This window comes from Rhinolophus ferrumequinum, chromosome 11 (genome assembly GCF_004115265.2).
Source record: "Rhinolophus ferrumequinum isolate MPI-CBG mRhiFer1 chromosome 11, mRhiFer1_v1.p, whole genome shotgun sequence".
Lineage (NCBI taxonomy): Eukaryota > Metazoa > Chordata > Mammalia > Chiroptera > Rhinolophidae > Rhinolophus > Rhinolophus ferrumequinum.
The window spans coordinates 46,286,562-46,312,911 of NC_046294.1; the positions used below are offsets into that span (position 1 = coordinate 46,286,562).

A 26,350-nucleotide genomic window follows, 5' to 3' on the forward strand; every position below is an offset into this window, starting at 1 on the left:
AGTTCTTTCCCACAACTTTCAGCAATAAGAGATCAAAGAATGGACCAGATCCTTGGAGTCAAGCCAGCTCTGGTCTCAAATGTCAAGTTCAGAGGAGGGGTTATGGGCCTGCAATGGGTGTGAGGGCAGAGGAGGAGGATAAACCCCATACTCTGAATCCAAGAGAAGACTGGTGTCTACACTCTGAATTGGAAGGAGAATGGGGCATAATCATAGGCTCTTACTTAATGGAGAGGCTTGTTTTCCAAACTCTTGGTCTTGAGATACCCTTCTTATCTCCTGGGCTCTGTCAATGTCTGATCCTCATACCCAAGATATAAGGAAAAGTCAGTCCTCACACTGTAGATCTATAGAAAAATTTCCTTGGAAACACAGAACCCTATCTCTGTGGATTAAAACAAACAAACTCTTTTTTTTACCCAAGGGTTATTCTTCACTGAGTATCCAACTGTTTCTTGTTTATTCACTGTTCTTTTACTTCAGTGATCAAATATCTTCTTTCTTGCCCTAGACCTGTCATCCTAGGCTATGTGGTCTAACTCAGAGAGTTTTTCCTGTCTTTCTTAAGAGAGAAAAAGCTAAGAAACACATGTGAAGGTCACAGCTCAAGAAAACTGGTCCACTAAAGACTGAGATCTAACTATACACTTATAGAACGCTTCTTCTCCAACATTCCTCACCACCGTATCAACAGGACTTGAGTATAATAACAGTGGAATACAACTGAAAGTGCTACAGGTGCATACTCTATTTTGTGATGAATTCTTAGGGAAGCCCAAAGAAAACAGGGACATCTAAAAAACAAGGACACTAAATAAATTTGAAGCTTCTGATATCTATGACTACAACAAACATTAAACATACTCCAACTCCTACCCTGATTATCATCGATTCATTTATTCCTCAGTTTGATCACAAATCCTGGTTTTAAATAATTTCAGATTCCTCAGCTGTCTCACTGCTATAAAGAAGTATAAGTAGGACATAAAATCAAGAAGAGAGCTCAGGGCAATCTCCCCCAAATAGCTTGTTTCCTCTGTAGTCATAGAGATATGGGCAGAGAGAGGGTACCTGAGAAGCATGAGATATAAGCTTATTCTGTCAGTCCTCTCTGTGAAATCACCCTCAGGCATTGTATTTTGGGATGGATGTATTAGTTCCATTGTTTATCCTTTGCTACTCTGTTCATCTTTCTGAAGTAACTATGTATGTGTTTTGTCCTTTGGAAAACTAAGATCCAGAGGCTTAGTTATAAGCCACTCCTTAAGAGAGCTAGGAAGAGTGAGAGGGAGAGAGAGAGAGAGAGAGAGAGAGAGAGAGAGAGAGAGAGAGAGAGAGAGAGAGAGAGAGAGAAACCTAGAATTGGCTGAGATTCTGTGTCAATTGTATTTTTTTTTTACCCTGTTATTGTCCCTGTCACCATCCTTAACCCAAATATTAAACTATTTTGACTGGAACTCTCTCCCTATCTTGGACATAGTTCCTCTCTATGAGTTTTCTTTGGAGAAGGAGAATGGGAGAGATGGATGTCATCCTGGAGAATGACATGGGGAGACAAGAGAAGGAATGAATGAAAAATTGTGTTCAGGATGAAGGGGGAGCCAACAAAGGAAGGGTGTCTCAGGAATCAAACACATTATCACAAGCCAGAGTACCTTCTTTATTGCTGACCCTTTCCTGACCTGACTCCACCCCTGAGGGACAGAGCTCAACCTTGACCAATGATTTCCAAGTACTAGGGAGAGAAGGGGGTCAGAATATTAGCAGTACAGAATAAAAGGCCACTCCTTCTAGCAGCAGACATACCTTCTGACACCTCTGTGGTCTCTGTAAGCTCTCAGACCTGACACCATGGTGCATTTTACTGGTGAGGAGAAGGCTGTTATCGCTAATATGTGGGGCAAAATGAATGTGGAAGAGGCTGGAGGCGAGGCCCTGGGCAGGTAAGAACTGGGATTCAATGCATGGGAAAGGACAGTGAATATAAGCCTGGAAAAATGACTAGGGAAGTCTTTTAAGATTTTTGTAAGTCTCTGATTTTCCACCTCATATTGTTCCATCTCATAGGCTCCTGGTTGTCTACCCCTGGACCCAGAGGTTCTTTGACAGTTTTGGCAATCTGTCCTCTTCCTCTGCCATAATGGGTAACCCCAAGGTCAAAGCCCACGGCAAGAAGGTGCTGACTTCCTTCGGAGATGCTATTAAGAACATGGACAACCTCAAGGGCACCTTTGCTAAGCTGAGTGAGCTGCACTGTGACAAGCTGCATGTGGATCCTGAGAACTTCAGGGTGAGTTCAGGAGAAGTTCGTGTGCTCCTTTTTGTTTTTTTAATTCGGGATTATAATGGTAGTTGAGTCTTTGATTGGGAAAACTGACAAAAATCTAAGAAATTATGGGTTATGGTGTTAAGAGAGCAGTGGGCATAAACATCTTCACTCAGGAATAGTGACAAGAAAGAGTGACTAACAGCCTGGATTTGCTTAAAATTTTTCAGGAAATTTGTCAGAACTGGATGTGTTTATCCTAGAGAATAACATCAGAAAATAACAAACTTTCTTAAGGAGGGATGGAATTTGGCTTTGGGTAGATAAAGGCCTGTCTCAAGGAAAGAAAAATGCCTTATGTTATATGGTTCCTGGTGACTGAAATTTAGGAAGAGATTTTGGAGAAAGAATTTTAGACCAAATATCTCAAAAATACAACTTTTCTAAAGTATGCTCAATTACTTGTCAGTATTGTGAGTAAGTGGAGGCTTGTTCTGACATTGGTTGGAGACGTTAAGTAAATTCACTCTGCAGCCCGCGAAATCTTGGAATCCTGTGATTATAGGAATTAGACAATTGGTAAATGAGAGAGGGAGAGATGTAAATGAAAATGGTGAAACAGGAGTGAGGGTGGATATAGGTGGACAGAATGTTGAATAAAGGGCACATAAAAAATGAATCGAAATTAAGGACTAGGTTATCTGAGTTTATTGTGTAGGCACAACCCTTGGGGCAGTTTAAGGTACAGAGTTGGCAGGAGTGTAGATATTAAGCTATTTTTTCTACAACTTTTTTTTGAAACTTCTACTCAACATGCCTATTTGTCATTTTGTCTTTCACCTAACAGCTCCTGGGCAACGTGCTGGTGATTATTCTGGCTTCTCATTTTGGCAAGGAATTCACCCCTGAGGTGCAGGCGGCTTGGCAGAAGCTGGTGGCCAGTGTTGCCAATGCTCTGGCCCACAAATACCACTGAGTCCTCTTTCCAGTTCACCAGTTCCCATTTGTGTTCCCATTCTCTCTTTCCACACATTGGGACTGAGTTTTGGCCTTGACAGCACAGCTTCTGTTGAATAAAGTACATTCTGTTCAGTAATCAGAAATTAATATTGTACTTTCTCCATCTTTTACTCTTGTGTTAGAGGAGAAAAGTCTCACTGACTGAGGGGTGGGGAGAGACATAAGAAAAAATGAGAACTCCTTTGAGAAATGTGAATTATGGGAGGATTCTACAGGATATGGGAAGATGGCAAGATGAGGAAGAAGTTTTCTGGGGTGGGGAAAGGGTTAGTTAAGTTAGAAGAGACTTATAGGGCACTGTGACAAAAACTTTCTATAAAGTGGAAGGAATGAGGTGGTAAACAGTGCCTAAGGGGGGAAATAAAGGAGATTTATGGTACAAGTCAGAATTCAGTGTTAAAATAAAATGTTTTGTAGGGATCCCAGGTCTAGGCTCAGGTTACTATTTCAATTTGCCGTAATGTACATTTGAGTCAACTAACTTGTCATACATCTTGTGAGATTGAATTGGAGATAAAAAGATGAGTTAAGAGATGGCTGGGAGATTTCCAGAAAAAGTCTCTATGAACCAACAATAGCTTGCACTGTCCTGAAGGATTGCACTGTCTTACTGGGGAGGCAAGACTGAGACACATGAAATCATTGTGCATTATCTTTTGATTGAATGTAACATGCATTAAAATAAAGTTAGAGTGAGGACATTGTGTGGATTTTGAGGGGTGGGGGAAGAATGGCCAAGACTTCACGCAGGAGACACGATATTAACAAAAGCTTATAGTCTAAAACCAGCAAGCTAGGGCTTGGTGACTTGCATGGAAATGGCTCATTGGAAGTAGCAAAGAGAGTAAGACATAGGCAAAGTATTAGAAAAGACTAGATAATGCAAGGCCCTGAAAACATAAAAAAGTTATTGTTATGCTATTGGCAGAGTAAACAGTAAATATTTTTAGAACTTTAAATGACTCAAGGAATAAGATTGAGGGGGAAATACTTAATGCACACAAAATGAATTCAAAAGTGCAGAGACTAGAAATGGATGCTAATTCAGGGGGTCAAACATAATGGCCTAAACTCAAGAAGAGCAGTGAGGTCTGCAAAAAGAGAAAGATGAACAAAGGTACAGTGAGGTCATTGTATCTAATTGGCTGGGATAGATAAGAAGGAAGCAGGTGGTGGTAGATGAGTAAAAGCTCTCAGCTTGGGTAAATCTAACAAGAAGAGGCCATTTGCTGACCTGGGGACACTTGTGTAGGAATGGCATTAACTGAATTACTCTTAAGGAAGCTATTGCTAGGTTGCTCAGGAAGTCTTGACCTTCAGGCCTTGACTCAAGCTCTCAGATCAAAGCTTGAGATCTTCACACTTTACAAGTTTGAGTATCATATCTTGAGAAATTCAACTCTTTTAAGCATTTCATTGCCCTCACACATTGATGAGAATTTGTCCTTGTGAATTACCTTCTAATTTGACCTCTGTCTCCACAATGGGGATGAGAGACCAATGATTATTGCAGTTGCTGGCTGTCAATGAGCCCTATAGTCTCTCATTATGCTCCTAAACTGAGTAAACAGAGGCTATTCATGGCACTAAACCTTTTTACACAGTCAGTCAACAAATGAGAGCAACACACATTTTTTTAAATTAGTTTCGGTTGTACAAAACAATGTAATAGTTAGACATTTACACCCCTCACAAAGTGATAACATTTCTCCCCCAATCTACTACCCCTCTGACATTGTATGTAGCTGTTACAATTCCACTGACTCTATTCCCTATGCTGTACTCCACATCCTGTAATTATATATATATAATTATAGTTGACATTCATTATTATTCAGCTTCAGCTTCAGTGTACACTTCAGTGGTCAGATATCATGATGCAATATACATTTTTAATCAATCAACCTCTCCTCTTCTTTTTTGCCCCTCAGCTATTAATCTGAATCTCAATGTCAAGGAGTCAAGGATGGTAATGATGGAGTAATGGACAGAAGATACATTCTTTCTCCCTTAGGATTCTAGAGTTAGTCAATTTAAGACAACATAATTAAAAACAACTTTATAATCGAAACACACCCACACACACATGCATACAAAAAAGTCTGGATGACTCAGATCTTTAATAGATAAAAGGATGACTAATTATTGTTGATAGGTAATAAAAGCCATCTGAGCAAAATAATGTTGTGGTGAACAGGATATTCTGGGAATATTAATCTAGCTAAGGGTACAGAGGGTTTAGAGATTATGTCATCACCAGGATTAAAATCCCATAAAGAGGTTCTCACTCCTTACCACTGAAGACAAGTTCTAAATTATTAGGATTATGCTTTCTCTGCAACAGCATATTGTGCCACTTTCACCTTTACTATGTACATATCAACCACATTTGCCCATTATTCATATCTCTCACATACCAAATGTTTGCTTACCTTCCTCAGAGGTTTGGAATCACTATTCCAATTTTCAGACTTTCTATCTCACTATTTTCCCATGGCAGATTCCTTCTTTTCAGTCTGGCCCCAGTTCAAATACTACCTCCTTAGAGAGACTATTTCTGATGTAATCATGCCCCTCTTTCATTAAGTACAGGTATTAATGTTCTTCATAGCAAATGATAATATCTGAAATTATTTTGTTAATTGTTTACTTATTCATTTTCTATATCGTCCCCTCCAAATCATAAGTGTTAAGGAAATAGTTTTTTTCTTTTCCTCATTTATCTTAAGTCCCCAGTATTTAAAACAATTATGACATGCAGTTATTCAACAAAGAGTTATTGAATTAAAAATCTATATACACTCATCTCACAGACCTCCTGTTTTCAAGAGACTGTAATCTGGAGTCCCCTCAGGTTCTGTATCTTCTGACTCCATACCGATAAAAATATACCAGACATACTCTTAGGTTGTGAGAGGTCACAAATGATTATGGCTATAACTGGAAAATAACTGCTGATATCTTGATAAATGTCATTCTCCTGGACTTGTAGTCATCCCCATCAATGAACAGACATAGACAGTACATGAGATTATGAAGACTGAAAGGATTTTACCTATGCTATTATAATTATAATCAGGCAACCTGGTAAGTTAGAGGATAAAATAATTTGAAGATAAAGGTACCATGTAATAAAAATGCATAGGTAACTTCTTAATAGGCTTTTTTATATGATCATCAGATCATCACAGGGGCAAATAATCAAACCAGATGTCCAAAGCTTCAGCAAGTTCTCAGTGGGTTTCCTGGCTGTACTAAGCCTCTTTATTTTCTTCATTTCACTGATCTCTGATCTTGAAGAGAATCCTCTTGGTTCTGCCTCAAATACTTTTTTTAAAAAATAATTTTTATTTAATTTATTGGGGTGACATCGGTTAGTAAAATTATATAGGATTCAAATTGTACAATTCTATAATACATCATCTATATATTGCATTGTGTGTTCACCACTCTGCCTCAAATTTTTATCCTTCTTTCACATTAAATCTTCATTTTCCTAAGAACAAAAAACAGCCTCTCTACTATATCAAGTAGACTGAAAGGATTACTTCTCTCATAGCAGAAATTCAGCTCTAACATTGAGTTGAACTCTTTAAATTTTACAATACCTTCTAAGTACACATGGAGATGTATTCTTAATGGTTATTTTTCTAAGGATTTGTTTCGGGGGAAACAAATAAACTAACTTCCAGGAGCTATAAATGCAAGAGTAATAGACTCAGAGAAAAATATAAAATGAACCATTTCCTCCCCCACTGGAAGTGTAACCTGTCTAGTTCTATAAATGTTTGAGATATATGAAACCAAAGAACCTTAGGTCACAGGAGCAGTCACATGTGGAATATTGCCATTGAAACTACCTCTCCCTGATTAGAAATGAGAGCAACATTTGTAATGGAAAAGTGAAACAGTAGCGGAGAGTAGATCCAGCACCCACCAGAGGCAGTTCCCTTAATCAGCAGCCTATGCCATGGAATCTTCTACTACTCTATACATTGAACACTTGAGCACCCTTCTCCCCCAGCACGTGAATACCTGTGTTTTCTGACACAAATTGGTAGATGTATGAAATCTGCCACAGACTATTGTCCAGTGACTCAAAGAGATTATCTTTTGCTCAGATAATTACATTGACTATTAAATGGATTAAAAGCTCTGGAATAACACCCAATCCTGCCCTAAATTACTTAGTTTTATCCTATCCTGATTCCTTTTGATGCTGTATAGAGATACGTATTACTATTTTAAAAAGTGTTAAATTGTGCACCCAATCTAATCTTAAGAGAATCGGGAACAACTGGCCTTCTTCCCTAAGTGTTGTCAATTGTACTAACGGGGAGCCATCCCTAAGGCATAAAAAGCCATTGTCCTGCTTTAACTCTAGAGCATCACCTGCTAGTTGTATGACCTGAGATATATTACTAAATACCTTAAGCCCTAATTTCCTTAACAAGTTCATCAAAGATTATTTTGTGAGAGTTAAATAAATGAGTACATATAACATCTTTGGTATACTACTTGGAACAAAAGCTTTCTTTTTCACTCTCTAAATGCAGATAATTAATTTTCTACATAAGTTTTATCTTTTAATGATGATGCTTATGTCCTCTATATATTCTACCTATCTACATATATATGTATATGCATTCATACACATATGTGAACTTTTTGTTCCTAAAAATAGTGTTTTTATTTTATATTTAGCTATGAGAATAGCTATCATTACTGAAGCCAATTGAGCTTTGGTTTAAATAAAAGGCCATTTTGTGAGAAAATGGCAAATTCAAAACCTGAATTTCAGGGATAGTTTAGAATGAACAAGGTATTCTTTCAATAGTAACTTATTATAGATAAGAGTATAAATAGATTAGAGATGATGTCATTATCATGATTAAAATTCTCTGTTGGCTTCTCACTCCTCACCACTGAAGGATAATGTGAAAGAGATTAAGCAGCTGCTACCTCTATAACATCATCTGTGGCCACTTCCTTATTTACTATTTACATATAGTCCCATTGACCCACTATATATCTTTCTAACATACCAACTACATATATGTACATGTGAGTATTGTGTGTGTGAGTGTGCGTGTTTTTCTGCCTTGGAGTTTTACATTTGTTTATCCCAACTTCTAGAAACTTTATTACTTAATATCTTCACATAGCAAACATCTTCCTGTCATTATAACTCCAGCTCCCTTAAATAAATTGTTGCTTACATAATTGTGTCCCACTCACATCAAAAATATTAATTTTCCTCATAGCAAATAATAATATAAAATTATTTTGCTGATTGATTTACTTATTCTATGTATCTCCAACTCTACAGAATACAATTCCATGAAACCAGTTTCCTTCTCTGAATTGTTTATCTTAAATAAAATCACCAGTACCTAGAGCAATCAATAGTGATTAGTAGCTCAACATATTTGTCTAAAGACTATTTGAAAACACCTTACATGACTTTTGTAAAGACCCAGCTTTCTAGGTGAGAATTCAGGCAGTCACATGGGAAGAATAGAAGGGTAGAACAGCTATGAACAAGGAAGCATCAGCAAGTCTTTGGAAGAGGTTGCCTTGAAAGCAAAGAGAAAATCACTGGTTACGATGACTGTTGGAATCACTGTCTGAGTTTCTGGGAACATGGGAAGGTTTTTCATAGACGGGAGTGACCACGGACGTCTCTCAGCTTGATGGAGGATGATTAAGAATCATATTTACACTTGTTAAGGCTTTCAGAGGCTTGGCCACTGGTCTCTGAGTCATCCTCCTAGGAGAGGTTCCACACTGATTCCATCAAATGAGGTCAAATATCTGTCTGCAGTCATCTCACAATGCTCCATTCTTAAAGAGACCCTAATCTGAGTTCCCTTCAGGCTCTGTACCCTTCTCCTTCATTCCAATAAAATTGTCCCCATCCCATCCTTAGAGTGTGAGAACTCACAACATTTCTGCTTATAACTACAAAATAGCTATTTAGATATTGGTAAATTTTATCCTCATGGCCTTTAAGATATTCCTGAGTCTCCATCAATGAGCAGGCAAATCTTCACATGAGATCACAAGAACTGAAAGAATTTTGCCTGCAATATTATGATCTTAGGCAGTCTGATATGTCAGAAGAAAAATAATTTGAAGATAGAGGTCTCCTCCAATCAAATTCCCAGGTAACTTCATAATTTCTATTTTTATTTGATCAATTCTTTCACGGAATCATAATTTCTGAAGAAATCTGAGTATAGCTTCTTCCTTGGTTCAGCGCAGCAAACTTATAGAAAGCTGCAACACTTAGGGTTACAATTGTTCCAACAATATGAAATCACAGACACTTGGCGAGAAAGCTACACATCTGAGGTTTTGTCAAAGCACTGGAAGGCATTGTAGTTACATTCTTTCTTAATACCAACATCTTTCCTGATGGAGAAATGGACATTGACCTCTGCTCTTGAAGCAATTCCTTTTGGAATTTATTCAACTCTTTTCTTTATATCTCTGTACTGAAGTGCTCACATCAGTACAGCTTGGGATTGAAAGCTCACAGATAATCAAATCTTTCATGGTAAAATAGCTTTTGGCACCTTAGCAATTCTTTTCCACATTTCACATTTAAGTCTTTTTCAAGCTGAATAGGTAAAAGTCTATTACTATATCAAATAGACAGAAAGGATTTATTTTGTAAAACCAGAAACTTGGCTCTAATAATATTGGGCTGAACTCTTTAAATTTTAGAGTACCTCTGTCAATACACATGGAGATTATTAAAGCATATGGTTTTATTTGTAAGATTGATCTCTGGGAGAAACAAACAAACAAACAAACAAGGCTGGAACTCAAAATGTGGGGACAATAACCTCTGAGAGAAAAAAAAATTACATAAGCCATTCCTTTCCCCACTGGAAGTGTGTCCTGTTTAATCCTATAAATGCTTGTTTGAGATGCATGAGACCAAAGTACCTTTGCTCACAGCGACAGTACTGTGTGGCATACAACGAAGATTTCCTCTGCCTGAGGAGATATGAGAAGTTAAACACAGCAAAGGGAGTGTGGATCCAGTATACGCTAGAGACAATTCCTTTAATCCTTATGTATTTCCATGGAGTCTTCTAATACTCCCTTCACTGAACACAGGAACACCTATTTTCCCCAACACCTAAATAAGCCAAATGAGTAGATACATGATATTGTCCAGAGACATTGTCTATATAATCAGAGTGAAAAAATTTGCTCACACAAGTGGATAGATTATTAATAGAAATCAACAACAACGAGATAATGCTCAATTATTCTCTAAATTACCCAGTTTTTATCTATCCTTTTTCCAAACTGATGATAGATTGGGGTCTTTTTTCCTGTTTACAAGAATTATAAAAGTATGAACCTCATCTAAGCCTTAGAAAAATCAAGTCGAATTGTGGCTTCTTTTATACCCTAGGTGAACAACAGAATGATGTAAACACCTGACACAATGTCCAACAGATTTCTAATTTTTCCCCTTCCTAATTCTATTCATGCCTCATGGTCAGCCTATAGGTTACCAGGGAGAGTGGTGGTGGAGAGCTTGAGATATGAATTGCATAGTACATGATAGGGGAGAGAACAGAGTCCCCCTGATAGAGCCTCCTACACTATCAGCTACACAAATGTCCATCTTGCTGACCTTCCCTTGTCCAAACCCCACCCTAGTGGTGACAATCCACTCTTGACCGATAGTCTCATTTCATTGGGAGAAGCAAGGGCCTGGGGGCCAAAAATGAGGAATAAAAGGACGCACAGAGAAGCAGCAGTACAAACTTGCTTCTGGCTCATCTGTGATCACCAGAAAGCTCTCAGACACCATGGTGCATTTTACTGCTGAGGAGAAGGCTGCTGTTGCTAACCTGTGGGCCAAAGTGAATGTGGAGGTTGCCGGAGGCGAGATTCTGGGAAGGTAGGCACTGGTGGCCAGGGAAGGGAGCAGAAAGGCAGAAGGTGTTCCTGAAAGAGGGATTGGTCAGTTTTCTTATATACTCAAACTTCCTATCTGGTCTGTGTTCATCCCATAGGCTCCTAGTTGTCTACCCTTGGACCCAGAGGTTCTTTGACAGTTTTGGGAACTTATCCTCTGAAACTGCAATAATGGGCAACCCCAAGGTCAAGGCCCATGGCAAGAAGGTGCTGAACTCCTTCGGAAATGCTGTGAAGCATATGGATGACCTCAAGGGCACCTTTTCTCACCTGAGTGAGCTGCACTGTGACAGGCTGCATGTGGATCCTGAGAACTTTAAGGTGAGTTCAGGACATGCTTGTGTTTTCTTCTTTAATCTTAGATATCTGTGTCCTCTATACGTTAAGAAACACAGGCACTTAGTCTTATCCTATAGAGGTATTTTGGGAAAGTAATATTTCAGGAAAGGGCTAGATTTTGGTAGTTAGATTCTTTCAAAGGTCACAGGTAAGACCAACTAGAGTAACTACCATGACCAGTGGAGACCACTGGCCTTCTGATAGTTCTGAAACAATACATGTTGTGAAGAGCACTGGCCAAAATTGAGCTAAATGTTTTTGGCCTAGAGAATACAAATTAAGCCAGGGAGAAAACATCTTGCCTTTGCTAACTGAAAATTTCTATAAAAATGGATGAATATATTTCTGCATGGTCCTTAAAGGCACAAGCAGGACTAAGCAGGGCAAAGTAAAAGCAATCTTTTTAATAGGTGATTGTGTCTCACCCCTACCATTAGCAGTGATTAAATGCTCTTATATACAAGATATAGAATTTTTTGTCACAAGTGTCCAAATAATTTGAATATATATAATATCTGGAGACTTACACTGCACGTATTAAGGTCCCTTGCCAGTACTATAATCCTACTTTTAAAAAAGACACAGTCTCTAAAGGAGAAAAGCAATTCATAGCAATGATTTGGGGTCATGAGTTGGCAGGGCAAGTGGGAGAAGAATAGAGCCCAACGGGAGGTACATGGCTGGGAGTCACACTGAAGCCAATGCCAAGTCCATAATGATGTACTTTTGTGGGAGCATGACCCTGAAAGTTGCTTAGGCTCTTATCAGGAAGGAAACGTGTGTTGTGTCTATTGCTGCAAGGCCAGCTTTACTCTGTACTATTTTTCTTTTTCTCCTCACTCTTTCCCCAGCTGCTTGGCAACATGATAGTGATTGTCTTGGCAACCCAGTTCAACAGGGAGTTTACCCCACAGATGCAGGCTGCCTGGCAGAAGCTGACAACGGCGGTGGCTAATGCTCTGGCTTACAAGTACCACTGAATTGCCTGTCCAGCTCTGTTTGTGCCTCCTGGAGTTCATCTCCTGAAGACTAGGGGACAATGCCTTGCCTCTAGAATTAACTCCTATATGATAAAAATAAAATAAAAATTATGCTCTATAAGGAATATCCTTGTCTTCTCTCTCTCTTTTTATCTTTTATGTTGCTTCAGCTAAAAGAAAGCACTCCTACAAGAATGGGAGTATTGGAGATTGGGAGTTTGGGAGGATAAAGAGACTTTTGTGAGATTCTACAAGATAAGAGTGGACTTGATGAGGTAGTTACTCCTAAGAAGAAAAAGTAGATTCATGAGTTGGACAATGTCTTTAGAAAAAGTGGGGGAATAGAGGTATTCTCCAGACATGCAAGAAGATGCTTGATCGTGAGTAGGGACCTGTTAGAGCTCACAGTATAGGTCCTGTGTATGCTGTTATTTGCATAAACTCAAGATAGAGCTCATTTTTACTTACTACAAAAAACATATTATTATCCTCTGTAGTGCAGTGAATTTGGGGTTTCCCACAGACCCAGTCAGGGGTCATGCGCTAAAATTTTCCCTAGTGTCTCCAATGGTATTAATGGAGGAACCATCCCTAAAGTATATGACGAACTGAGTGCCTTGGTTTGAATCTGTTTTATCTGCTAGCTCTGTGACATGGAACATACTTCTAATTACATTAAGCTTTTGATGGAGATAAAAGGTCATTTATATGAGAAAATGATAAACCCATGAATCAGTGATAGAAGAGAAATGGGCCCTTTAAAAGCGTGGGAAGGGTGATATATAGGTGATGTATTATAGAAACATGCACTTGAAACCTATGTAATTTTACTAACCATTGTCACCCCAATAAATTTAATAAAAAAAAGTACGTGGTGAACACACAATGCATATAGATGATGTATTATAGAAACATATACTTGAAACCTATATAATTTTACAAATCAATGTCACCCCAATAAATTTAAAAAAAATTTAAGATTAATGAAATATTACTTAAATAGTCAATCATGTATAAAATTACCCAAATCAATACATCTAAATATGAATTAATCAAATGTGTGCATTTCAGATTCAAAGAACTCATTCAACAAATATATTGTTTCCATATAATATATTGAAAAAAATATGAATATAAACTTGTGCAACTTGCTAGATTATGTTTCCAAAATAAAATATCAAATGAAAAGCTTTTTTTGTTTGTTTGTTTTTGTTTTTTTAAGCAGTGGATGGCAGATGGGTTGCTCAGTTGGTTGGAGCATGGGCTCTGGGCAGCGGGGCTGCCAGTTCGATTCCCACATGGGCCAGTGAGCTGCGCCCTCCTCAACTGGAGTGAAGTCAATGAGCAGCCCCTCAGCTCCCAGGTGGCTCAGTTGGTTGGAGCACGGGCTCTCAACCACAAGTTTGCCAGTTCGACTCCTCGACTCCCGCAAGGGATGGTGGGCTGCGCCCCCTGCAACTAACAAAGGGGCTGGAACTGGAGCTGAGCTGTGCCCTCTGCGGCTGGGATTGGGGGACAACAACTTGACTTGGAAAAGTCCTGGAGGTACACACTGTTCCCCAATAAAGTCCTGTTCTCCTTCCCCAATAAAAATCTTTAAAAAAAAAAAAAGAAAAGAAAAGCAGTGGGGTGGTATAAAAGTAGAGAAGCTGCTAGAGAGACCAGTAAAAGCAGGAAAAAGTGCTGTTGTTAGAAGCAAAAAGAACTAGTGAAGTTTCTTGCACATGAGAGGGATATAATTAACGGGAAATTGATCCATGTGTGGGTATAGAGCTAAAAAGATGGGGTGTAACTTGGGTATAGCCACAGGAGTTTGCTGAGATTATAATGAAGTGATAGGTAAAAGAATGAACTTGACAGGAGTAATGAACCTAAGAAAATATTAAGTAAGGGACCTTTGTGGCAAAGATTCTGAAGGACCGGAAACGTAGTGAAATAGAGAGTGGAGGTCACAGACGACAGCAAGGTTTTTTGTCTGGTGAATGATAAGATAAAAAGGAACTCTACTGACAGAACAGAAAATGCCTAGAAGTCTGTTGTTTGGAGCTGGCAAAGACCACAGCCACTTTTGCAGTAGTCAACTCAAATTCCTGTACCCATTTCCTGGCATAGAAGTGAAAAGCCAGGGCTTTGGGATTAACAAAGATCAAATTACATCCCCATTGCTTTGCAAAGTTTAGTTAATGTTTTTTTTCAGAATTAATTTCCTCGTTTATAAAATGGGATAATGATTCCTACTTCACAAATAAGTTCCAAAATCTCAAGTAGATATTTGTGAAGTCCATTGTCTGTCATTTTTGAAAAGGTAGCAGTAGCACTATGATTTGTTCCTCTGTGCCCTATTTCATTGTGTACTTTTGACCTGATTGTATTCTTTCCGAACTCCAGACCCATAAATCTAACTATTTGCTAAGTATCCCATTTTTGATTGCTCAAGAGTGCATCAAATACAAGGTGTCCAAGATTGAACTCCTGATCTTTTCTTAACTTATTCCTACTAACTTACTCCTCCTTCTGTTCCCCATCGTTCATTGCTAAACCTGAAAATAGAGATGGCATTTTCACTTCAACTCCTCTATAATATCATCCTATTTGTCCCTCATTTATTCTGTTCCTAAAATTCACTTATACACTGTAGCCAGAATATTTCTTGAAAAATATAAATCAAATCATGCTACCCACTACCTTGAATTTTCAATAGTTTTTGTTGGCTTTCAGGTTAAAGAAAAATTATAATACAGTTTAATGATCACTCATGGCTCCTCTGTACCTTTTTATCATGTAATACCCCTTCCATTGTGATCTAAATTAAAGTCACATTTCCATCTTTCTATAGATGAATCATATAGTTTGAATTATTGTCTCTGGTTACTTTTAGTCAACATTATGTTGTACAATTCATCTGTATTGTTGCATGTGAAGCTGTAGTAGATTCTTTTAATTGCTGTGTAATATTTCATTCTTTTACTAACCATAATTTATTTATTCAACCAAATGAGGAGCATTTAAGTTGCTACTAGTTTGAGATTCTTATGCATATTAATGTTTCAAACATTCCTAGACATTGTTTGGACACACACAAGCATGCCTTTCTTTATATCTACAATATAATCACTAGATCATAGGTTTGGCATACATTCTGCTTTAGTAGATACTATCAGATATTTTCCAAAGCATTCATCTATTTTACACTCTCACTAGCATGGTACAAATGTCTTTGTTAATCTACATCTTTGGAAAATTTTGGAATTCTCAATTTCTCCTCTCATCTTCTTTATGTTCTTTTTCCTTTTCTTCTTCTTTCATTTTGTCTTTTCCTTCTGTTAGATTCTCCCTCCCTCTCCCCCTTCCTCCCTCTCTCCCCATCTCCCTTTCTCCTTCCCTTTTCCCCTTCCTCCCTTCCTTCCCTTTTTTCTTCCTTCCATCCTTCCACTATACTGGTGGGTATGTGTTTGTATATAATTGTAGTATTATTTGAATTGAGAAAAGAGTGAAATTTCCTTTGAATTTTTTTTTCCTGGATCTAACTCCACTTTTTCCCTGGGGACACAGATGGGGAAATTTCAGCTCTTGAATTTTCCCTGAAACCCAGTCAGACTTAATGTGGCTGAAAAAGGTAAATCTTTTTTCAATCTCTCTGCATTCTTTCTTTAGTCAGTTCATAGTTTTAAACAACTATGTTATAGGTATCAGGTATTTTTCTTTATCTTTAATTAAATTGTTCCCATTATAATTTATGCTCCCAAACACATTTCAGTAGTTGGTAGAGATAATATTTATTATTTTTCATTATTTCAATGGACATTTATTTCAATGAAGGAATGGGAAAAAAAAGTGTTTTCTGAATGGGGGTATTTATCCAAGATGTAGAAAGAAGAGAAATTATAATTATGGCAAAATATTTATGTATTCCAACCACTTATAAATATCTCTAGTGACAAAGAGAAGTTCCACATAGAGTCTACTTGATAAACATTCTGCTTTATAGGACTTAGTTTTCTTATCTACAAAATGAAAGAATTGGATGAGTTAAACTAAGATACATTCCACAATATCAAGCTAAAACATCTGTGCATAAATGAAACTAAATATATATTTGTAGAAACCACTGCTGAAGGAGATGTGGTCAGGAAATAAGTATAGGAAGAGCAGAGTTTCCGAGTCAAGATACTCAAGACCTAGAACAGCCAATTTCAATTTCTCAAAGAGAACTGAGAATGAGGGTGCATCTTATATTCTCACAAACCAGTGAACTTTCGCGATGTCCTGGGCCAATCTGCTCACAGGAGCAGGAAGGGCAGGGCCAGGGCTGGGCATAAAAGGAGGAGCAGGGCCAGCTGCTACTTACACTTGCTTCTGACACAACCGTGTTCACTAGCAACCACACAAACAGACATCATGGTGCATCTGACTGGTGAAGAGAAGGGTATCGTCACTGGCCTGTGGGGCAAGGTGAACGTGGATGAAGTTGGTGGTGAGGCCCTGGGCAGGTTGGTATCCAGGTTCCAAGGCAAACTTGTAAGAAGAGTGAATAGCAGCTGGGTGTGTGGGGACAGAGCAGTCCCCTGGGTTTCTTCCAGGCACTGACTCCCTCTGTCCTCTGTGCTGTGTTCACGCCTTAGGCTGCTGGTGGTCTACCCATGGACTCAGAGGTTCTTTGACTCCTTTGGGGACCTGTCCTCTGCTGCTGCTGTTATGGGCAATGCTAAGGTGAAGGCTCATGGCAAGAAAGTGCTTGACTCCTTCAGTAATGGTATGAAGAATCTCGACAACCTCAAGGGCACCTTTGCTAAGCTGAGCGAGCTGCACTGTGACAAGCTTCACGTGGATCCTGAGAACTTCAGGGTGAGTCTAGATGTTCCACTATTTTCTTTTCACTTTCTAGTCTTTCAGTCTGTTTTTTTCATCTACATGTTCTTCGTCCATGTTCCTTTTTACTTTATTATATGTCATCATTTAATGCTTTTCAAAATATATATAGTTCTCTATTTTTTCTTTCAATATTCCATATTGTTTCCTTTCTCACAACTTTGCTTTTTAAATTAAGTTGTTTACTTAATGTGTTGTCTTTTACTTCTCTCTCTTTCCCCCCTAATTTCCTTTTCCCTACCTAGTACCCAAATTACATATACCAGCTCAAACCTGCTACTTCTACACTTGGAAAAATCCTCCACATGGGGATTGTGAATGTGCCTCAAAAAAGAGAGCACAGGATATGATTCTAGACGCTCCAACTAATTTCAAAATTGAAAAGTGAATCAGAGCTTTATAGAGTCAAGACTCAATGGAAAGAAAAGGAAAGGGAATATTTGGGCATGATAAGACCAGAAGTAGGACGTAGAGTAGCAATAGTTGCTAAAAGACAGCCCATCCTCTCATTAATTAATCATTAATTCGTATATAATATATGATAAAATATACAAATATATAGTATACATACATTTTTATGTATTTATATTATATTATATATGTATATAATATATGTATATATGTGTGTATATATATATATATATATATAGCATATATAATATAAATGCATATATATTTACTCATTTATGCTGGTGGGGATAACCTGAGGATCAATTTGAGCTCAAGTATTGGCAAAAGAAAATGAGTTTTGACCCCCTTTCTCAGAAGCCAAGCTTGATTTCTCTGTTAATCATGTGTATATGTTTATTGACCCCTTTCCTGCAGCTGCTGGGTAACTGCTTAAGTTCTAGGAGCACAGCTTGGGATGAGCCTGGAGTATTCTGAGTCCAAGCTGGGCCCCGGTTGCTAACCATGACCATGTCTCTTGTCTCTTCCCCACAGCTCCTGGGCAACGTGCTGGTGTGTGTGCTGGCTCGCAACTTTGGCAAGGATTTCACCCCGCAGGTGCAGGCTGCCTATCAGAAGGTGGTGGCTGGTGTGGCCACTGCCCTGGCTCACAAGTACCACTGAGATCCTGGCCTGTTTCCTGATTACTAATGGAAGACCCTATTTCCCTAGATTCCATCTTTTTAACTTGGGGAAATAATGCCCACCCTCAAGGGTATGTCTTCTGCCTAATAAAGAACTTTCAGCTCAACATCTTGGTTCATTTCATTTGTTTTGTTATTATTTTTTTTCCTCTGGGGTTATGGTAAATTCTCTGAGGACCTGCACACGTGGAGCTCTTGTGTCTTATAGAATGAGGTCAAGGGAAATGAGAAAAGGAAGGGGGTCAAACACATTCACTAATGATGATACTTCTACCTCCAAAGCATAGGAATTGTCAAGAAGGGTTGAAACATAGAGACAATACAGGCATAGAGGGGTTCTGTGGGGGACCTCAAACCAATGATATGGGCTTCAGTCTAATGCTTTGATATATTTTCTACAATTACTCAAAATATAATGTGCTCAATTGGAGACATAATTGTTGTTCAAGACACTGTTATGTTCTCTTTCTTTCTACTTCCTTTGCCTGCACATTGTAGCCCATAATATTATATTCCATTAAGTATTCCTGCTCTAAGGAATAACCTCCCTCTCTCACTTGTCCCAAAACACCTCCAAAACTAGTTCCTGCCCCCTCCCCTTCAGGCAAAGTTTAATGCTTGAATATCACTTGTGACCTTTTGTGACCCTGGCTTCAATGAACTTTCCAATATTGCGTAAGAAAATTTATCCACCCCCGCCCCATTTTCCACATTTCTTTTTATTCATCACACTCATTCTCCATGCTGTATAAACATTTGTGCCTGTTTTACAGTATCCTACATGACTACTGTGCCTTAAGCTCCTACATAGAAATAAGCAAAAATTTATTAAATGAAATAAGTGAATGAATGGATAATTATTCCTTGTTTTAAAATTCCTGGGACCGAAGGACAATTCTGACCATTGCACAGAATTCCTTGGGTATTAATGCTATATAATATACAATGAGGAAGCACGTAGGAAAGTAAAGTACTGATCAGACTTTTGCTTTCCAATTATAGGTAGTAAAATATCTTTGAAGGATTTCTAGAAGCTTCTTTATTTTTTAATTAGTTTTAGGTGTACAAAACAATGTAATAGTTAAACATTTGTCATTTATATCCTTTATGCAGTGATAAACCCCCTCCCCCCATGTACTACCCCTCTGACATCACATACAGCCATTACAGACATTTTCACTGTCTCTATTCCTAATGCTATATTCCACTTCTTGTAACTATATATATATATATATATATATATATATATACATAAAATTGTAGTTGACATTCATTATTGTTCAGCTTCAGCTTCAGGTGTACAGTGCAGTGATCAGGCATCCACATCATCCCTGAGGTGGTCTCCCTAATGGGACAAGTGTCCATTGGATGCCCTACAAAATCTTTACAACGTTACTGATTACATTTCCTAAATTGACTTTCGTATCCCCGAGGCAATCTTGTAGTTACTGATTATGCTTTATAATCCCCTCGCCTTTTCCCTTATCCCCACCCCCCTTCCCATCTAGCAACCCTCAGTTTTTCCTCTATGTCTCTGAGATTGTTTCTGATTAGTTGATTCAGTTATTCTTTTCTTTAGATTCCACATATAAGTGAGTAGAAGCTTCTAACTTGTATGCATTTCTTTAAATCTATATCCTGTTCCTGTTAATTAATTTTAGACTTGACTATCATAATCAGAACTTGTTTGAAAATGTTTTCATAATAACCGTGCCTATATTACCAGGATATAGACAATGCACTACAATTTATAGTTTCAGCACTACATTTTGAATTGCCTGAGGGCAGAGACTTTTTATATCATTTTTTTCTTCACTGTACACAGTAGACACTGAGAACTCTTTATATCTGAATATGATCTTTAAATATCACAGGCTTATATCCCAGAAGCAGGGAAATGTGAGGGAGACTGTTTTCACACTCCTGACCACAGAATGTCCTCGTAAAAATCAGATATTCAGACAAGAAGAGACTTTCAGGGGATTTGAAAGAGGTTAAGAGACACTGTGGGTTTCATGGTCTGGAAAGGGGGAAACAAAGTACCCTTCTTTCCTCCAAAGGATTATGAAAAGAACAAAAATATATAAAGGCTTTCTCTACCCTCTTTTTTTCTGTCAACTCTGGAACTGGCTAATGAAACTAGACAAGAATTTAGGTCTGAAAAATTGCAATACTGAAGAATTCGAGAGAACAGATGGGACTTGCATCAAGCACAATTATGATATACTAGGAGAGTGAGTACTACTCACATTGAGAGTGAGTATGTTGAGGGATAGAAAGAGATTTGGCAGCTTATTATATTCTCATTCTTTGTTAGAGCAGAGCTTCTGTAAAAGTCTAGGAGTAGAATTAATCCCTTAAGCTTTTATTTGATAATTTACCCCATGGTTATTTCTATTTCCGCCCTATCATGTTGCTTTATAGGTGATATTCATTATGTTTTAATGAAAATGGGGTATATGTGTGAGAGGAAGAAAGATGGAAAGAAAGAGGAGGCAGGGTAAGAAAGAGGGGGGGTGGGTAGAGACAGACAGAGAAGGTTAAAGGAGACAAGAGAGGAGAAGAGAGGAAAAGGGGAGGGGAGAAGAGGAGAGAGAAAGAGAGCAAATTAATATTGTGGATTAAATTCTACAAATATTTCAAGACAACACAATTTAATGTCAAGGGGATTTAGCATAGTATTCTAGATTATCCACCTCTTGAGCCTCAGAGCAGTACCCTGGAGGTTTGGCCTTATGAATTAGTGCTTTACATATTTGTAAAGGGTGCCCATACCGAAGTCAAGATTTTACTTCTAAATATGTACAGTTTCAAATTTAACTTGGGAGAGACTGTCCATTTGCTCCCCATAAATCAACATCATGGCCCACTTAGTGAGATTAAAAAAAAAAAGAGGCTTATTCTGAATAAAAACCTGAAACCAGTGGAGGAAATATTAATGTGAAAGTTACAGACTGAGAAATTATTGTTATGGCTATACTGAATTTATTGCTTTTTACAGAGAAATATAACTTTAAAAGAATGAGTTAAACTATCCTATTCCTAAACCATTCTGTGTTTATGTTCTTTGTTTCTATGAGTTCTGTTCTTTTTGTAGCAATTTTATTTCATTTAATTTTTTAAATTTAATTTAATTTTTGAATGGATGCTAAACTGAGGTAACCAAGAGATGGTACATGTAGGAGAGAAGAGTAAAAAATAACTGTTCCACTGAGAAAAATACAGGTTATATTGCTGAAATGGTCTTCTTGGGGAATTTTAAATTGAACACTAGAGCATGTACAAAAGTGTTCTAGTTGAGTGTAATTTTTAGAATGAACAGCAAACCATACATCTCTGGGTGAATGTCATAATTTTCTTGAAGGAAGGTAATTCTTAGCCTCTTAATCATACTCAGACTAAGCCCATTCTGGTATAGAACACTAGGAATTTGATAAACCTGAAAGATGAGTAAAGTAAGAAAACTTCTGTCTCTCTTGGGGACTGTGTGTGTGTGTGTGTGTGTGTGTTTAGTGCTCAGTGGGGCTGGAAGTAAAGCAGATATCCTGTGGTATCCCTTCACAGGGTAGAAGTAAGCTCACAATAGTGAAGATGGCAGTGGGCTTAAGAAGCTTTCCAGAACATTTGAATGCTGATCCGGATTTGAAATTGAGGCTCTGAATAAAACCACATGCATCACTATTCATTCTTCCTTATTTTTCTCTGGTATGTCAGCTTTCGATGTCTTATTACAGCTTGCAGCATTGTCTCTGCAGGGTTACAGGTAATAGAAGGAAAAGTCTGTTTAACTCTTCAGTCATACTAAGTAGCAACGATGAAAGAGTGCAGTGACTTCTGTCCTGAAATGAGGATAATGGTAGCTGTGGTCATGGCCAGTACAAAAGAGTGGCCCGAAGATCATTCATGTCCAAAGAAGGCTTAAGGAAGAAGATGCAATAGAAGAACTTAGGGAAACCATTTCTGAGAACAGGAAATGTAAAGGAAGTCTTTAATTATGGGCTAGTTTCTGTCAATCTAGATGCCAAAGCTGTAGCCTTGACAATGTGGCTATTTACAGCAAAATATAAATGTATTCTATATTATTATTTAGTAAGGTCTGTGAATTTTCTGTGACACAGAATTTCTGCAAAAGACAACCTTTCCCTAGAAGCTCTCCTTTTATATACATATGCTTGACCTCTGATATCAGGAGTGTGAAATAAGGTTTTGAAAACAATCTGAATGTAAAACAACAATGAAGCTAACAGAGGTTCAAATTTAATGAAACAAAACTCAAAAGATAAAGGTCAAACTAAATGGTGTTTTGTTGCTGTTGTTTTTAACATTTAAAATATTTGAGAGACCTCTTTTCCTAAAAGTCAATATGTGGAATCTTTCTCCAGCATTAGACCAAAGTAAGATCTCCTTGGCTTCAGGGTTTTAGAGAAGAATGCAAATAAATAGAAAATGTTTAAATTCTATCCCTTTACACCTATAATCTTTTATGGGAATGTAATTCTGACCTAACTTCCAGATAGCCAGACAAGAGCCATGCCTTTCCCACATATTTGAGAATAATCACAGTGAGTTTGTTCACAAGTACTTGCTGGAGTTTGGGACAGGTAAAAGGGGGGAGGAATCTTTATTCCTCTAACAATAATGGAGAAAATATTTTGGGGAATGGAGGAACGGAAGTAGGATTTTTATGAATTTAATTGGAACAACTAGAAATAGGAAAGTCCTTTTCTTCTGATTCTCCTAAAAATGTTTTTGTGGTTAGAGTCTCAGAATATTAGAGCTGAAATGATAAGAGATTTCTGTTACACGTTTGTTGCCAGTGATGGCAGAAGAGAGAGAAAGGTGATTCTAGACATCGGGGTACCTGAATCAAAGGAAGATTCTAAAGTGGGAGAAACATGGAAAGTAAAAAATGTATGGGCCTTTCCTTACTAAAAGGAAATGGAAATTCAGGAAGGGGAAAAGATGCAGGAAGTAGAGATGATGAAAAAGAGAGAAAATAACTAGCAGAGCTTTCAGGGAACTCGGAGATCCTATGCTGAGCTCAGGACTACTTGCTGCTTTTGATCTTATTATTGCATCATTTAATAGCAAGGAGCAGAATTCTATACTTCAGATTTTTGCCCTTAGTCTGAGAAGTTAACAGAATTTATTACATGGGGGAAAAGAACTCAGTGGAGTGTGTGTGTGGGGTGGGTATTGGAAAAGCTATAGGGATAGAATAGTAAATTTTAGCAAAAGAAGGTTTAAACAAACAAAATATATACAGAAAATGAAATTACAGGTGATGAATTTGAATCAAAGAAATGATTATGCACAGAGCAGTCTTAGTGGCTTAAGGGAAAAAAATATATAATATGAACCAAGGCTGGAATACCTTTCCCCTTTCCTATCCTTTCTTTCAAGTCACAGAGAGGCTTCTTGGTTCTGCCAGATACTTTCCCAGATTGGTCCAGGAAGAAACAAATTATATGTCCCTGGTGAGTCTTTGAAAACATTGCTTCCCTCACGGTTGCTAATGACTTTGGGTTGAAGTTGATTTTTCACTTATTTTTATTTCTTACAAAATCGAGAGATCTCTACATGTTTCCATCTGTGGATCCCCCAAAAATAACAGGGTAACTATTTCACAGGACATTCTTGATTCATATTTATTCTATTTTCGATCATTATTTATTTGGCTATGTGACTAAATTAAGAAAAAAAGATGAATGAGTATATATTTTCTTACCAGAATGATTTAATCCAAACCAAGGAAAGAAAGATATACTTAGAACTGGGGCAGAAGTTTCATCCCTGCTGTCGCTGTAAATATTTTGTGTACGCTGAAGACACAGGAGGAGATCCATCCGTATACTCTTAAGTTGAACCACAGTGGGCACATCCATTCCACTTTCTGAAACTTGGATTCTTCATTTGTGGAATAAGAAAACTGAAGAGGCAATCTCTAAGTGATTACTAGGCTGTGATTCTTAAAAAAAAAAAAAAAAAGAAAGAAAGAAAGAAAGAAAAGAAAACAGACACAAGTAAAATTTCCAAGGAGGATGATTTTAAGTAGAAATTTATACTGCTGGGAGATATCTAGTGAGAGAAGGCTGAGGGTCTGGAGTCAGACTCATAAGCCAGTGCGAGAACTGCCTAGGACAGGTATGGCTATCATCATTCAGGCCTCACGCGGCAGAACCACACCCTGGTCCGGGCCAATCTGCTCACAGGAGCAGGGAGGGCAGAGCCAGGGCTGGGCATAAAAGGAGGAGCAGGGCCAGCTGCTACTTACACTTGCTTCTGACTCAACCGTGTTCACTAGCAACCACACAAACAGACATCATGGTGCATCTGACTGGTGAAGAGAAGGGTATCGTCACTGGCCTGTGGGGCAAGGTGAACGTGGATGAAGTTGGTGGTGAGGCCCTGGGCAGGTTGGTATCCAGGTTCCAAGACAGTCTTGTAAGAAGAGTGAATAGCAGCTGGGTGTGTGGGGACAGAGCAGTCCCCTGGGTTTCTTCCAGGCACTGACTCCCTCTGTCCTCTGTGCTGTGTTCACGCCTTAGGCTGCTGGTGGTCTACCCATGGACTCAGAGGTTCTTTGACTCCTTTGGGGACCTGTCCTCTGCTGCTGCTGTTATGGGCAATGCTAAGGTGAAGGCTCATGGCAAGAAAGTGCTAGACTCCTTCAGTGAGGGTCTGAAGAATCTCGACAACCTCAAGGGCACCTTTGCTAAGCTGAGCGAGCTGCACTGTGACAAGCTTCACGTGGATCCTGAGAACTTCAGGGTGAGTCTCTGGGGCCCTCGATGTTCACCCTCTTCTTTCTTTTTATAGCCATGCTCATGCCATGGGGACAGGGCATAGATGTCAGGATGCAGTTTAGAATGGGCACCAGGTACTCTGGTTGCATCCTTCTGGACTCTGCAGGGCCCTGTAGTTTATTCTGCCCTCTTTGTTCACAACCATTGTTTCCTCTTATTCATTCTTGTTTTTGTCTTTTTGTTCTCTGCAATGTCTCCTCTTTATTTCTAAACTTTTTATTTTGAGTGTTTAATTTAAACAATTTTCTTCTTTTAATCCACTGAAAATTATCCAATACTTTCTTTCCTTTATCTCCTCCTTTCAGAGCAAGGAGGATAAAATGTGTTATTGCTTCTTGGCATGGTTCTAAAGAATAACAATAACAATTCTGGATTAAGGCAGAAAGCGAGCAATGTTACTAAGTAAAAATTCAGGCTGATATGAGTGGATTTGCACCAACAGTAACATCTAAGGTCCAGCTATTTTTCTGCTTAAGTTCTAGGGGCACAGCTTGGGATGAGCCTGGAGTATTCTGAGTCCAAGCTGGGCCCCGGCTGCTAACCATGACCATGTCTCTTGTCTCTTCCCCACAGCTCCTGGGCAACGTGCTGGTGTGTGTGCTGGCTCGCAACTTTGGCAAGGATTTCACCCCGCAGGTGCAGGCTGCCTATCAGAAGGTGGTGGTTGGTGTGGCCACTGCCCTGGCTCACAAGTACCACTAAGCTTCCTTTTCTGCTTTCCAGGAAGGGCCCTTTTAGCCCCAGAGCCTAACAACAAATTCCCAACATGGGAATTTTTTGAAGGGTTTGGGCATCTGGTTTCTGCCTAATAAAGAGCACTTATTTGCACTGCATTGGTGTTTTAAAATTGTTTCTGTGTCTCATACTCAGGTGGGCACATGAGAGGTCAAGGCCTGACAGACATAAAGAAATGAGGGGCTAGGTGCAGACATCAGGAAAATATATCTATATCTTGGACTCCATGAGAAGAGAGGTTGTAAATAGTTAATATATGTGGAAGTAGACCCTGCTGCCTATTCTTCATTTCCCTCAGAA

At 38.5% G+C, this 26,350-nt stretch overlaps 4 protein-coding genes across 4 annotated transcripts; all 4 read left to right on the top strand.

Moving 5' to 3' along the window:
• The first annotated feature begins 1,851 nt into the window (after positions 1 to 1,851).
• Positions 1,852 to 3,242, top strand: LOC117029623 (hemoglobin subunit epsilon). The gene is made up of 3 exons (XM_033118850.1): positions 1,852 to 1,943; positions 2,068 to 2,290; positions 3,114 to 3,242. Exons 1-3 carry the CDS (start codon positions 1,852 to 1,854, stop codon positions 3,240 to 3,242), a joined length of 444 nt encoding a protein of 147 aa, XP_032974741.1.
• A 7,879-nt stretch (positions 3,243 to 11,121) lies between these two features.
• Positions 11,122 to 12,549, top strand: LOC117029663 (hemoglobin subunit epsilon-2). The gene is made up of 3 exons (XM_033118879.1): positions 11,122 to 11,213; positions 11,329 to 11,551; positions 12,421 to 12,549. The coding sequence occupies exons 1-3, from the start codon at positions 11,122 to 11,124 to the stop codon at positions 12,547 to 12,549; spliced, it is 444 nt and encodes a 147-aa protein (XP_032974770.1).
• Positions 12,550 to 16,878: 4,329 nt separating this feature from the next.
• Positions 16,879 to 18,616, top strand: LOC117030459 (hemoglobin subunit beta-like). The gene is made up of 3 exons (XM_033120531.1): positions 16,879 to 17,039; positions 17,172 to 17,394; positions 18,361 to 18,616. The coding sequence occupies exons 1-3, from the start codon at positions 16,948 to 16,950 to the stop codon at positions 18,487 to 18,489; spliced, it is 444 nt and encodes a 147-aa protein (XP_032976422.1). The 5' UTR covers positions 16,879 to 16,947; the 3' UTR covers positions 18,490 to 18,616.
• A 6,150-nt stretch (positions 18,617 to 24,766) lies between these two features.
• LOC117030460 (hemoglobin subunit beta) lies at positions 24,767 to 26,148 on the top strand. The gene is made up of 3 exons (XM_033120532.1): positions 24,767 to 24,925; positions 25,058 to 25,280; positions 25,889 to 26,148. Exons 1-3 carry the CDS (start codon positions 24,834 to 24,836, stop codon positions 26,015 to 26,017), a joined length of 444 nt encoding a protein of 147 aa, XP_032976423.1. The 5' UTR covers positions 24,767 to 24,833; the 3' UTR covers positions 26,018 to 26,148.
• Positions 26,149 to 26,350: the final 202 nt, after the last annotated feature.